The 15063-nt window shown below is 42.6% G+C and overlaps 1 protein-coding gene across 1 annotated transcript in view; it reads left to right on the top strand.

Annotated features, from left to right (window-relative positions):
* Window positions 1-15063, top strand: part of PDE11A (phosphodiesterase 11A) — an 825102-nt gene that overhangs the window by 757844 nt on the left and 52195 nt on the right. The window contains exons 18-19 of the mRNA XM_073577434.1: window positions 1946-2020; window positions 4873-4956. Of these exons, the coding sequence (XP_073433535.1) occupies window positions 1946-2020; window positions 4873-4956 (159 nt within the window). The remainder of the gene's footprint in view (window positions 1-1945; window positions 2021-4872; window positions 4957-15063) is intronic.

Here is a 15063-nt window from a genome sequence, read left to right as displayed (position 1 = left end):
TGGCTGTGTTTTTAGGCAAGACTGAGAGAGAGCTCATTCCCTTGGCTGAGAAGCCACCCCACACATGAATGGTTGACAGTTGGCATGAGACAAGACTGGTGGTAGCGCTCACCTGGTCTTCTCCGAACAAGCCGTTTTCCAGATGTCCCAAACAATCGAAAAGGGGATTCATCAGAGAAAATTACTTTACCCCAGTCCTCAGCAGTCCACTCCCTGTACCTCTTGCAGAATATCAGTCTGTCCATGATGTTTTTTCTGGAGAGAAGTGGCTTCTTTGCTGCCCTCCTTGAGACCAGGCCTTGCTCCAAGATTCTCCGCCTCACAGTGCGTGCAGATGCACTCACACCTGCCTGCTGCCATTCCTGAGCAAGCTCTGCACTGCTGGTAGCCCGATCCCACAGCTGAAACACTTTTATGAGACGGTCCTGGCGCTTGCTGGTCTTTCTTGGGCGCCCTGGAGCCTTTTTGGCAACAAGGGAACCTCTCTCCTTGAAGTTCTTGATGATGCGATAGATTGTTGACTGAGGTGCAATCTTTCTAGCTGCGATACTCTTCCCTGTTAGGCCATTTTTGTGCAGTGCAATGATGACTGCACGTGTTTCTTTAGAGATAACCATGGTTAACAGAAGAGAAACAATGATGCCAAGCACCAGCCTCCTTTTAAAGTGTCCAGTGGTGTCATTCTTACTTAATCATGACAGATTCATCTCCAGCCCTGTCCTCATCAACACCCACACCTGTGTTAATGGAGCAATCACTGAAACGATGTTAGCTGGTCCTTTTAAGGCAGGGCTGCAATGATGTTGAAATGTGTTTTGGGGGATAAAGTTAATTTTCTAGGCAAATATTGACTTTGCAAGTAATTGCTGTTAAGCTGATCACTCTTTATAACATTCTGGAGTATATGCAAATTGCCATTAGAAAAAATGAAGCAGTAGACTTTGTAAAAATTAATATTTGTGTCATTCTCAAAACTTTTGGCCATGACTGTAATGTTTGTAATATATTTAATATATGTGTAATATGTGTAATGTGTAGAATATGTTTGGAATGTGTGTAATATATGTAATATGTATGTAATGTGTGTGTAATATGTGTAATATTTATATAATGGGTGTAATATGTGTTTAATGTAATGTGTGTAATATGTGTAAAGTGTGTAATGTACAGTATGTACTATGTGTGTAATATGTATGTAATGTATGTAATATATGTAATATGTGTGTAATGTGTGTGCAATGTATGTAATATGTGTGTAATATGTATGTAATGGATGTAATATGTGTGTAATGTGTGTGCAATGTATGTAATATGTGTGTAATATGTATGTAATGGATGTAATATGTGTTTAATGTAATGTGTGTGATATGTGTGTAGTGTGCAATATATGTAATATGTGTGTAATGTGTGTAATATGTGTGTAATGTATGTAATATATGTGTAATATGTGTAATTTGTGTGTAATGTGTAGTGCAATTAGTTTTGGAAAGGTTTATAAAACTAAAATAATCCCAGTGTTCTTTCCTTTCTGTCTCTCCTGAGAAATCATGAGGAATGCAAAGCAAATAGGGTGCTGCGATGTTTTCAGCTATCAGCCACCCCATCTTCCAGACAGCTTGTATTCCTCCACCATGGAGATACTGTAGGCACTGTCACATAGTGACATTGATTAATCAGTTTCTGCATAGATTTTAAATTTGAGGGCTTTCCATTCATTCAGTCAAACGTCTTCCTCGGCCATCACATCCTGAGGGTAATATGAATGAATACAAAGAATACTGATTAGCATCAATAGCGGGAGATGGCGGAATACGATTCAGCCATGCATATTTACAGCGGATGGTTTTTACACAAGGAACAAAGGCTTAGAATAGTGAATGGTTTTAGGAGGTTCAAAACTCGACTGAACTGGAGCGCACGATAATCTGATCTGTTGTACTTTCAGGTGGCCGAATTAGTGACCAGTGAATTCTTCGAGCAAGGAGACCGAGAACGTTCAGAGCTTAAACTGACACCTTCAGTAAGTCCTGTATGGAGTTTGGTAAACTCTCATCAACTCATCATCATATGTGTTTCCTTGTTCAATAAAACATAAAGGAAATCTGCCACCAAGTTTTTACTGCAGTATGAAGTGACAGATACCCTGAATCCAGCAATGTATCGCATACCAGGCTTTTTTTTATAAAGTGATTGTTCTATGTCCTCCATTCAATGATGAGCTCTGTCGACAGTTTTTTGACTGCACTGTGCAGAGGCAGAAAACTACCAATCAATTGTAGGAGGGTGAGGATAGCTGGGAATTACATGGCTGCAGGTTTTCCTAGTCTTTTCTGTGATAAAAATATATGAGATTCTGAAAACTACAGTAAGAAGCCCAGTAAGTGACATATCACTGGTGTCAGTGTCCTTGCCTCTACATCACGCTGCTCTCAGATTACATAGCAAAAACCTTGTGCTAGAGTATCTTTAAAGTGACAAGAAGGCAAAATTAGAGCATAACCTAGGGTTAGAGAGGGTGCTAGATACAGTAGAGCATTCACCTTATGGAGTTATGCGGATACCAGGCAAAAATCAATATGTGTAGGAAATTCAGCTGATTGGTTACATGAACCAGAGTAATATGGATAAGTAAAATTCTACAAAAAAAAAGGAACTTTTATAAAAAAAAAAAAAATTGAAAGAAACATTAGCACTGCTGACTCAGAGAAGCGGCACCAGAAGCAATATAAAGTATTTGCACTGCTACTAAAGTTGTTTTTTGATATTACCTGTTTATTTATTTTAATAAATATTTATTTTTTGCTATTACTTCCGGTGACTTTACTCTGAATCATCAACAGTAATGACTAAGTTTTCCCACTTTTTTGTAATAAATTCCATTTTTTTTATTAACATTTGACTAAAGATCAGTCTTCCTTTATGTAGAGAGATGAACTGAAAAATTTGATAAAATAGAAAGAGAATTTAAAAGTTGTATGTCTACTTTTAACTTTTTTGCTTGTTTTTTTTTACTGAAATTACACATTTTGCTACTTTTAACCAATGTTTTAACACAGACAGGGCAAGCATGTCGCTAGTTACCAATACTGATGTGAAGCATCAAAGGTCATGTTAAAGAGCGAGCGACGTAAGGACAAAGTGAGGCAAGAGTAGAGTGAGGAGCAGTGCTGTCACTAGGAATTTTGGGGCCCCATACTGGCAAAATTCTGACCGCGGGCCCCTCCAGCTCCCGGGCCCCTTACACCAGTAAGAGTCATAATGCCCTGATGGCGGCCACTGAGGAGTGTGGTACTTTGCAGTCTGGTTACAGGTACTCTATAGTGAGTGCAATACTAGAGGACATACTAGTGCAAGGACACAAAATCATTCATTCATTCCGACATCTCATGAATCACAGGCAGGACTACAGATGTCTGGACCTCGTATCACAATTAAAAAGAAAACATTATTTTTTGAGATCCTAAACCAATACGTTTCTCAAGCACATCAGACCAGATCAGACTTTTGTGGACATGTTTTTTCTTTACTTTTTACTATTAATTTGTTTGACCCCTTAGGGGACTTGAACCTGTGATCGTCTGATTGCTTCTGCTGCATACAGCAATACTATAGTATTTCTGTATATAGTAAAAATCACTGTCTTCTGTGTCGCACAGACGAAGGCTGGACATCGCAGAAGTGATCACATTACAATCATGGGGATGTTCAGCCAGTCCCCGGATGTTATAGCAACCTGTCGGCTCCCTGCGAACGCATTGCAGTAAAGCCAATGGCCACCTAACTAATGTCCGGGGCCAGCTAGCAATTGACAGTGGCATTTAAGAGGTTAACAGCATCGATCCTGTTCTGAGCTATGACATACTCCATGACAGATATATCCGTCATTGGTCATTAAGGGATTATTCTACAAATAAGATCCAATAAATCAGTAAACAAAAGAATGCTTGTGTTGGACGTTTTATAGTTTAGGCTATGTTCACAACTTCATTCAGACATTTTGGGTTTTTTTTTGTTCTGCTTTTAGTAGCAAAAAGGTGTAATTAAAGGAGTTGGGGATATGTTTTCTTTTTTTTTTTTTAAATCAAATGATGATTAAAAATGTTGCACCGTGAGTTAACTGGGAATGCATCAGAGAGCTCATTCTGACAGTCTGACAGCAGAGTTTATAACTCCTTTACCTATTTTCTGAGCTCCTCTCAGCTTATTTATGACCACAGATTACATCAAAGTTAAATATGCAGGGAAACAAATAGCCTGTAAAAGCCAAACTGATGCAAAATGTTTACAGTTTGACTTTTTTAGGTTTAACTTTGAAGTCGTGTGTGATTATAAATAAATTGCAATGAGATCAGAAACAGACAGATTAAAGAATTTCTAACTTTCCCGAGAAATCATCAGAGCGAGCTTTCTAATGGATTCTCAGTTGACTCATTCAAACGATACAAACTTTTGAATGAAACACAATTGCAAAAAATATTTTCCGCCCCAGACACAAATATTTAAGAAAAAAAAGTCCCTGAAAGTGGACAACCCCTAAGCCCTTTCATGTTCAAAATGGATCCGTAGCATTAATGATGTAAATGGAAACAGATGATTCCCATTCACTGTTGTCAAGTACTTTCTGATTCCAGTATGTGTCAGTTTTTATAACAATGCAAAACTTTTTTTTCTGTTCTAAAAATTGCAGGATATTAGAAACTAGTCAGAGCTTATGGTAGTTAATGGGGTCCCTCTACTCCCATTTGCATCAATAATGTAATGGGTCCATTTGGACACAAATTCCATTTGCCTCTTCCTAAAAACAGAACAGACAAACATAATGCCTGAATGCAGATGTGAACACAGTCTTATTGTCTAACTTTTTTTTTTCAGGCCATTTTCGATCGCAACAGAAAAGATGAGCTTCCTAGATTGCAGTTAGAATGGATTGACAATATTTGTTTTCCTCTGTATGAGGTAAGTAAATGTGGAGCGCCATGCCAGGTAAAAAAGGAAGGTATAAAAATGGTTCCATATATGTGACACTATCTGTAATGGTCAGTAAAGTAAATGGCTAACATACAATGGGAATTTATCTATTGCTTATTAGTCATATAATACCAGTCTGGAGACTCAAGGGTCAGTGGGTGCTCTAGTCCGCTGGCCTGGCTGTCTTTAGAAAGAGTCAGACTACATGGACCAGGGCTCATCCCACTGAACGCTCGTACTCCTTTCCCATGGGCAGGATACTACTGAGACAACACAGGATGAAGGTTAAACAGCATGGCAATAACTTATTGAACCACTAACAGACACTAACATATAGAACAGTCCCATTAAGTACATAAGATGTTGTAAATTACAGAGTCTTGCCCTTACACTGGTTCACTCCGATTACAGTAGCTGCGACTTCAGGGCTTCCAGGGCCCACAACTCCCACCAGTGGCACCCAGCTTTTGATGGGCACCCATAGAGAGGAGGTAACAACAATCTTAGGAAGCTGATTGAGGTATGTGGCTAGATGACCTAATTGTGTCAACCTGCCTACTACGAACATCTCCATGGGACCAGGTGACTGGATGGTTCCGGTCTGGCTTTTCTGAACATCTACATGGGCCAGGTGACCTGATTGCCCCAATCTGCCTTTTCCGAATGTCCTTATGGGGTCAGCCACCTTATTGTCAAAACCTGGATTCTTCAAACGTTTTTGAGGGTCCAGTGATAGTCAATGGAGCAGATTCCTCCAGCTATTGACGTTGTCCCTTAAGCTGTCAACCTGTAGAATCTCTATTCTGTATTCCTTTGGTTAAGCCTAGTGCATTGGCTATTCTCATATAGAGTCTCTCTGGGAACAGAGGCAGATCCCCCTTTTATAGTTCACAACTGTACTTCAGGCCATCATCCACAGGTCATGGGGAAGGTGGGATGAGGTCATCTTACATTGTTCGAGTATTCTATCAATCTGCGTAGTTTGTCCTTCACTGTTTGCAGGTCAACAAGTTTCATGGACTAATACTATGGGTAATCATTATATTTGCAAATATTGATTGGTCAATTTCTCTGCGTCCTTGTCTTCCAAGAATAGCAGCACAAGAATTTTCAACAAATATCAATTCAATAGTCAACTTTCAGGCTCATATGAACAATGGCCTTGTCTCTTGATCCACCAAAGAAAAATATGTTTGGCCTAATTAAGAATAAATGCTGTGTCGTCAAATTCCTCCCCAATCTTAATTAGTCAGAAATGATAGGCTTCCGATCATCCTTGTACTGGTCCTCAGCTTGACCTGGATAACTCCTCACGTAATCAGTGAGAACCAAACTGTTATTCATTGCATCCACACATGGGATCCTCTGCAACCTACGGTTCCTGGAAGCTTGTGAAGGCAAACGGCCTTTCCCACAATTCTTCAGCTAGATAGTAAGGATCTGCCTGTACCAAAGGAACATTTTCTGCAGCTCCTTCTCCCGCTTGAGGATTCGGGTCCCAATGCTTACAACAACTCTTGGATTTGGATTGCTTGAGACTGGGTACTTGATTCCAGACTGCCACTGGATCCTTGATTTGTCAGTCAGTTTTTCTTGGTCAAGCTCATCATGTTCCACGACATTCTGGGCATCCCAAAAGACCAATTCCTGGATCAAATCCGACCGAGTTTTGGTGGCCCTGTATTTGATCCGTCAAAGCTGGCACAACTCCTGTAGTTGCCTTTTCCTGTTGAGGCTGTATAGCCATTCTACTCCATATCTTCTCAAGGCCAAGCTGGTGGGGTTGGACATAGTGGCGTCCTAACCTGCTGTGTATGTCTCACCTATGGTCTGCTAGGACTGTCTATCTGTCTCAATGGTTGTGGAGCCCTTGGATGGTGTCTATGAGCACCAATCCTCTGCAGCTCCCTTGGATCTGCCAGGCTGAATAGTATCCCACTTCTGTTACCAAGTGTGGAGACACGAGTGTCAGTGGGTGCCCTAGTTAGAAAGACCGCATGGAACAGGTCTCATCCCACTGAATGCCTGTACTCCTTTCCCGTAGGCAGAATACTACTCAAGCAACACAGGGTGAGGGTAAAACAGCATGGCATTACTTTATTGAATCTCAAAAAAACACAAACATATATTAATAGTCACAGCAAGTAGATAAGATGGTGCAAATTACAGAGTGTCACCCTTCCACTGGCTGGCCGGGATTATAGCAACTACAACTTCAAGGCTTCCAGGGCTGACTACCCACACCAGTGGCACCCAACTTTTGGCGAGGAGAACAGTCATAGAGAGGAGATAACGAGAAGCTTAGGAAGCTGACAGTCCATTGAGGTACATGGCCAAGTGACCCGATTGTCCCAATCCGCCTTATTCAAACGTCTCCATTGGGCCAGGTGACTGGATGGTTCCAACCTAGCTTCTCCAAATGTCTCCATGTTGCCAGGTGACAGGATGGTCTCAACCTGGCTTCTCCAAACATCTTCATGGGGCCAGGTAACCGGATGGTCCCAACCTGGCTTCTCCGGACGTCTTCATGGGGCCAGGCAACATGATTGTCCCAACCTGGCTTCTCCAAACATCTTCATGGGGCCAGGCAGCATGATTTCCCAAAATTGATTCGCCAAATGTCTTTGAGGGTACAGTGATGGTCAATGGAGCAGAACTGTATTCCTCCAACTAGGGCTGTGGTCCCTTAAGCTGGCATCCTGTAGAATCACAAATCTGTATGCCTCCGGATAAGCCATATTGCATTGGCTACTCTCATGTAAAGTCTCTCTGAGAACAGAGGTAGATCCCCTTTTTATAGTTCACAACTGTCCTTCAGGCCATCATCCACTGTCAGGGGGAAAGGGGGATGAGGTCATCTCTCATTGTTTGAGTATTCAATAAATCTGCATAGTTTGTCCTTCACTGTTTGCTGGTCAACAAGCTTCATGGACTAATACAATGAATAATCAACATATTAGCAAACTTCGATTGTTATGTTACCCTGCATCCCTGTCGTCCAAGAATAGTGTTACGCCCAACCATGACCCATGAGAATTTGTGAACCCACAGTGCCATAGGGCTGGGCCTTCACAGGAAGGGACATAGCTAAGTATCTGGACCAGTGGACTTTGGGTACAGGACTGGCCCCACCAGGGCCAAAGAACAATGTTCAGACTGGCCACTTTGGGACCAGGGGATGAAGTTCACGCACTGGCCACACTGGGACCAAAGTAATATGGATACAGGAGTGGCCACACCAGGACCAGGGATACAGGCCGCCTGTGCAAGCTGAAGATATGGATGAACTCTTTATGCATCAAATGGCCAAGTTCTCCAAAAAATATGACATAGTTGTCATGGGAGATTTCAACTATCCAGACATTTGTTGGGAATCTCTCTCAGGCAAAATGAACAGGTCAAGCAAATTCTTATCCTCTCTTGCTGACAACTTTATCTTCCAAACGGTAGGGGAGAAAACAAGGGGAACTGCTACCTTGGATCTAATCCTTATAAACAGGGAGGAAATGGTTGAGGAGGTAAAAGTGGCTGGGACCTTAGGAGGTAGCGACCATGCTATTTTAGAATTTTGGATAACTAGAGGAGGAAGACCTGTGAAGACTCAGACGTCAAGGTTAGATTTCAGAAAGGCAGATTTTAAGGGATTCAGAAAGAGAATTGGAGGGATCCAATGGCTGGATATCCTTAAAGACAAAAATGTCCAGGAAGGATGGGAAATCTTGAAAAATGAAATTCTCAAAGCACAATTGTTAACTACTCCGAAAAGAGGGAAGAATAGGAAGCATTTAAGGAAGCCAGGATGGATGAACACAGAACTTGAGCACATGCTAAAAAGGAAGAAAAAAATGTTTATAAAATGGAAAGAGGGAGGCATATCTAAAGAAGAATATAATGCTGTCTGCAGAACCTGCAGGGCACAAATCAGATTATCTAAAGCTGACAATGAATTGAGGCTTGCAAGAGATGTCAAAAGCAATAATAAAGGATTTTGGGGATATGTCAAAAGTAAAAGAAAACTCAAAGATACTATAGGATTTTTACAGGATGAAAATGATGAAATGGTAAGACAGGATGTTGAGAAGGCCGAACTTTTAAATTCCTCTTTTGCCTCTGTTTTCTCTCAGAAAGGAAATGTAACATCAACTGTTCTTCACTGTCCTATTAAAGAAATAGAAGAATCCAGGATATCTATAAACAGAAAGATAGTAAGGAAACACTTAGCTAACCTAAATGAATTGAAGTCTCCAGGTCCAGATGAATTACACCCCAGAGTACTGAAGGAGATAGCAGAAGAAATTTTTGAACCCCTCTCCATAATCTTTGAAAATTCTTGGAGAACAGGAGAAGTCCCAGAAGACTGGAGAAGAGCAAATGTTGTTCCTATCTTCAAAAAGGGGAAGAAGTTGGACCCAGGCAACTATAGGCCGGTGAGTCTGACTTCTATACCAGGAAAGATCTTTGAACAAATTATTAAACAACATGTATGTCAGTACCTGGATAAGAATGAAGTGATTAAACAGAGTCAGCATGGGTTTGTAACTAATAAGTCATGTCAGACTAACTTAATTTCCTTCTATGACGGAATCACTGATTGGGTGGATCAAGGAAATGTTGTAGATATAGTATATTTTGACTTCAGCAAAGCATTTGACAAAGTATCTCATACAATCCTTATTGAAAAAATGACTAAGTATGGAATGGACAAGGCAACTGTTAGGTGGATTCATAACTGGCTTAGTGATCGGACCCAAAGAGTGGTCGTAAATGGCTGCACATCCAGTTGGAAGAATGTCTCAAGTGGGGTACCATAGGGCTCTGTCCTGGGCCCTGTATTGTTCAACATCTTTATCAACGATTTAGATGAAGGAATTGAGGGTAAACTGATTAAATTTGCTGATGACACAAAGCTAGGAGGGATAGCTAATACTACAGAAGAGAGAGAGGATTCAAAAAGATTTAAATAAACTGGAGAAGTGGGCAGCAACTAACAGAATGGTTTTTAACAGGGAAAAATGCAAAGTACTACATCTGGGCAATAAAAATGAAAAAAGCATATACAGAATGGGAGGAATAGGCCTAAGCAACAGCACATGTGAAAAAGACTTGGGTATACTAATAGATCACAGACTGAATATGAGTCAACAGTGTGATGCAGCAGCAAAAAAGGCAAATGCAATTCTAGGATGTATTAACAGAAGCATACAGTCTAGATCACGTGAAGTCATTATTTCCCTCTACTCCTCTTTGGTCAGACCTCATCTGGAATATTGTGTCCAGTTTTGGGCACCACATTTTAAAAAAGACATCAACAAACTGGAGCAAGTTCAGAAAAGAGCAACCAGAATGGTTACCGGACTGCAAACCCTGTCTTATGAGGAAAGGTTGCAGGATTTGGGATTGTTTAGTTTGCAAAAGAGAAGACTGAGAGGAGACTTAATAGCTGTCTACAAATATCTAAAGGGCTGTCACATTGTAGAAGGATCAACTTTATTCTCATTTGCACAAGGAAAGACTAGAAGCAATGGGATGAAACTGAATGGGAGGAGACACAGATTAGATATTAGAAAAAACTTTTGACAGTTAGAGTGATCAATGAGTGGAACAAGCTGCCACGAGAAGTGGTGAGTTCTCCTTCACTGGGAGTCTTCAAACAGAGGCTGGACAGACATCTGACTGGGATGATTTAGCGAATCCTGCTTTGAGCAGGGGGTTGGACCAGATGGCCCAGGAGGTCCCTTCCAACTCTACGATTCTATGATTCTATGATTCTATGATTCTATGACCCTGGCTACACTGGGATCAGGGGACTTCACAACTCACTAGTAGTACACCTTACTGACTAGTGATTAAGCTCATTAGTCAGGGAGTCTTGTACACAAGATGCCTCCCAGCTATTAGCTGGGAACCATCTTGCAGGTGCACTACATTTTACTAAATGCCTCTCAACAACAAACTGAGGGCATTTAGCATATGTGCACTGCCCCTTTAAGAACAGGGGAGCATGCACACTAGACACACTGCCGAGAATTGTGGCACACACACCAGGAGACAGGAGGGACATGCCTGGAGACCACACCACGGGACTGAGGAGGTGAGTAAGCCAGCGTCCCTACATGGAGGGGGAAGGGGATACCATGCAGGGGTGCCAGCAGTAGCGCTGCCTCTTCTTCCAGCCCACGAGGACTCCCTGCAGAAAAGTTTGAAGCTGATACCTCTTCACGGACTCCCATGACTTCTCTTCATGACCACGACTTTTTCTGTTCACTAGAAGAAAAGTGACACATCTCACCATCTTCACAACTAGGATACTTCTCTCCATCAAGCCATCCTCAGCAAAGGATTAAGTGGGCGTAATTCCAGGAACTGGACATTGGAAAGTCTTTTACTGTACGTTGAGATCAGTTACCAACCTGGAGGATTCATGGACCTATTGGAGTTTGTCCACCTGGTTGATGGATTGAAGAGACGTGGAAGATGCTAAGTCCTTGACATCCTCTTTCGCAGACCTATTAGAGACTGAAGATACCTGCTCTGTGTCCATCTTCAGCCTGGTCTCCAAGATGATCTTCTCCATGTATTCTATTAGGCTCCGATCTGGAGCTTAAGCTTTTCAGACATGACTTGACTGTTTCTAACTAGGGCTCTTCTTTCACCTGACAACACCCTCAATGGATTCTGGACCTGTCGGACTGGAATCTGACACCGACTCTTTACGGCTTGCAGCTCAAACATGCCCACTGACGCAAAGCCACGACTTGCCACGGATACAGTCATAGTCATTTGTGGAGATGGAATACTCCCGCCAAGGGCAACCTCTACTACAGGCCCAAGGCTTTGGAATTTTTTAGGCTCCACTGGACAAAGTATGTTCCGCACAACCTCAGTGATACCGCAATCCTATCTTATAAGTGAAATCCGGCTTCTGCTTAGCCTCCAAAACACGGTCGACCTTCACTGATTCTACATGGGTAGCTGCCTAAACAGGCCAGCGAATGGGTAATCTTTGAAAGAAAGGGGCCAGACATGATGGTTTTCTGACAAGCGTCACTCATCTGGTCTTCTCCTGAAAGCTGGGAAGGGACGTTTTTTCAGGAGATTCTGGGTTTGGCTCATTGAAGACCATTCGTAAGGCCACCAGGAAGGGCTGCAGGTCCGTGGTGATAGGAGCTCCTTTCTCCCATAGGGGAATGAGCCATGACAGTGCATCTCCTGATAGGTAGGACATTAGGTATCCCACCTTTGCCCTATCAGAGTAAAGTTGCTGTCTGAAAACTTCATAGTGCCACATGCAATGCTCCAGGAACGCACGACACTTCTTTTGACCCCCATATTACCGAAGCCGATCAGACAGGACGGGTTCCATTACCGGAGCACATGTTTCAGATTGGCCAGACGTCAGGAGTTCCAATTGCAATAACTTGCATAAAGGGTGAGTTTTATTGTATTGTACAATAAAACTAAGCCTTTATGCAAGTTATTCCACTTGAGTGTGCGGTGAACCTTGATTCTATTGATTGAGGGCCTTTACGGTCCATTACGCCAGCATCTCGTAAACTCTTACAGTTTGCAAGCTAGTTCCAGTATTTATTTATTAGGACTTCCAATTGGGCATCCAGTGTCATCAGACGGTATAAAAAATTTTCTTGGCTCTCCTGCTGGTAGCTCAGCTGCCGACACAGCTCCGAGCGCAGTGAGGGCTGGGGATCAACGGGGCCCATGGCAAAGCAAATTGTTGCAGCCATGACAGGGCGGAGCAATTTGTTATGCCCAACTGTGGCACATGTGTAATGTGTATTTGTGGACCCAATGTACCACAGGTCCTGGCATGCCCATAAAGGGGCTTAGCTAAGTGACTACCTGGCATTCACTGGAGATCCAGATGGTGGAGACAGACTTGGCTGCAGGTAGATGCCAGGTACACTCCTGGGTAGAGCCTGGCACTGCAGCTGCTGACTTCAGGAGTCAAGTACGCTGAGACTCATTAAGGGCTTAGTTCAGACATGCTGGCCTAGGATAATGGATCAAAGTTTGGCCACTCATGGACAGAGGGATAATGCTGATGATCTGGCCGCACTGGGGTCAGGGGACTTCAGGAACAGGAATGGCCACACCGGGTCCAAGAGACTTTGAGCACAGGACTGGCGACACCAGGATCAGGGAACAATGATCAGATGTTGGCCGCTTAACGACAGGGGATGCGGTTCAGGCAGTGTTCGCTTTGGGACCAGGGGACAAGGTTCAGGGACTGGCCGCTCAAAGACCAGGAGATGAGGTTCAGGATCTGACGCTCCAGGACCAAGGGACGAGGTTTAGGCACTGGCCGCTCAGGGGCCAGGGGACTGCAGATACTGGACTGAACACTCTGGGACAAGGGGACTTTGGATACAGAACTGGCCACACCGAGACCAGGGGACTACAGATACTGGACTGAACACACCAGGACAAGAGGACTTTGGATTTAAGACTGGTCACACCAGGACCAGGGAAACAGGTTAAGGACTCTGGCTGCATCGGGAACAGGGGACCTCACAACTCAGTAGTAGTACACCTTACTGACTAAAGATTCATCTCATTGCTTGGTGTCTCCCTAGGGGAGAGGGAATCTTTTATACAAGATACTTCCCAGCTATTGGTTGGGAGCCATCTTACAGGTGCACTACGTTATACTAAATGACTCTCAGCAACAATATATATGTGAGCTGCCCCTTTAAGAACAGGGAAGCACGTGTACTAGGTGTGCCACCAGGAACTGCGGCACGTACACCAGGAAGCAGGAAGTAAATGCCAGGAGACCATGCTGCGGGGTTGGGGCGGGTAGTAAACCGGCGTCCATGCATGGAGGGACACCGTGCAGGGGTGCCAGCAGTAGCGCTACAGATAGCAGCACAATAAGTTGCAACAAATATCAATTCAAGAGTCAATGTTCAGGCTCACATGAACAATGGCCTATGTCTCTTGACCCACCGAAGAAAAATATGTCTGGACTCTCTGAAAACTAGCAGTGTGGCTGTTTCAAGATGAATAATAAGGAGGCACTTGAAGAAAAATGGGCTGCATGGTCGAGTCGCCAGAAGAAAGCCATTACTGCGCTAATGCCACAAAGTATCTTGCCTACAATATACAAAACAGCACAGAGACAAGCCTCAAAACTTCTGGAACAAGGTAATTTGGAGTGATGAGACGTCAATTGAACTTTTTGGCCACAACCATAAACATTACATTTGGAGAGAGAAACAAGGCCTATGATGAAAGGAACACAATTCCTGCTGTAAAGCATGGAGGTGGATCGCTGATGTTTTAGGGATGTGTTAACTACAAAGGCAAAGGAAACTTCAATGTTGAAGGAAAGATGAATGCAGCACGTTGTCAGCAAATACTGGAGGCAAATTTGCAGTCATCAGCCCGGAAGCTGAGCATGGGACGTACTTGGACTTTCCAACATGACAACGATCCAAAACACAAGGCCAAGTCAACCTGTCATTGGCTACAGCAGAGCCAAGAAGAGTGAGCAGCTTTACCATCTGAGAAAATAACGAACCCCCTTCCACAACTACCACAAAAGACTTCAAGCTGTCATTGATGTTAGAGGGGGCAATACACGGTATTAAGAAATGGGGTGTGTGAACTTTTGATCAATGTCATTTGGATATTTTGGGTTGTCAATATGATTTACACTGCTCAAAAAAATAAAGGGAACACTATTCCATTTGCAACAGGCTGTTTGTGTTCCCTGTATTTCTTTGAGCAGTATATAAAGAGAAAACACAGTAATTTGACATTAAATAGCTTCTAAACACTAACCATGAGAGGAGAAAAAGTTTTGGTGTTATTCTTCATAATCTCTGAAAAAAAAGCCAAGAAAGCAAAAATGTAAACTATTGAGCACAACTAAATAGACAGATAGATATGGACTAGATAGATAGATAGATAGATAGATAGATAGATAGATAGATAGATAGATAGATAGATAGATAGATAGATAGATAGATAGATGGATTAATGGATAAACTAAATTTATAATAATCATAACCTACAATCTAGTTAGAGATTTCTCGCCCTCTACTGTTATTAGATTCACAATAAATATCTTTAGGA

This window comes from Dendrobates tinctorius, unplaced genomic scaffold, assembly GCF_039654945.1.
Source record: "Dendrobates tinctorius isolate UK_male_01 unplaced genomic scaffold, ASM3965494v1 ptg000056l, whole genome shotgun sequence".
Classification (NCBI taxonomy): Eukaryota; Metazoa; Chordata; class Amphibia; order Anura; family Dendrobatidae; genus Dendrobates; species Dendrobates tinctorius.
This window is presented reverse-complemented; position numbering and strand designations above follow the sequence as displayed.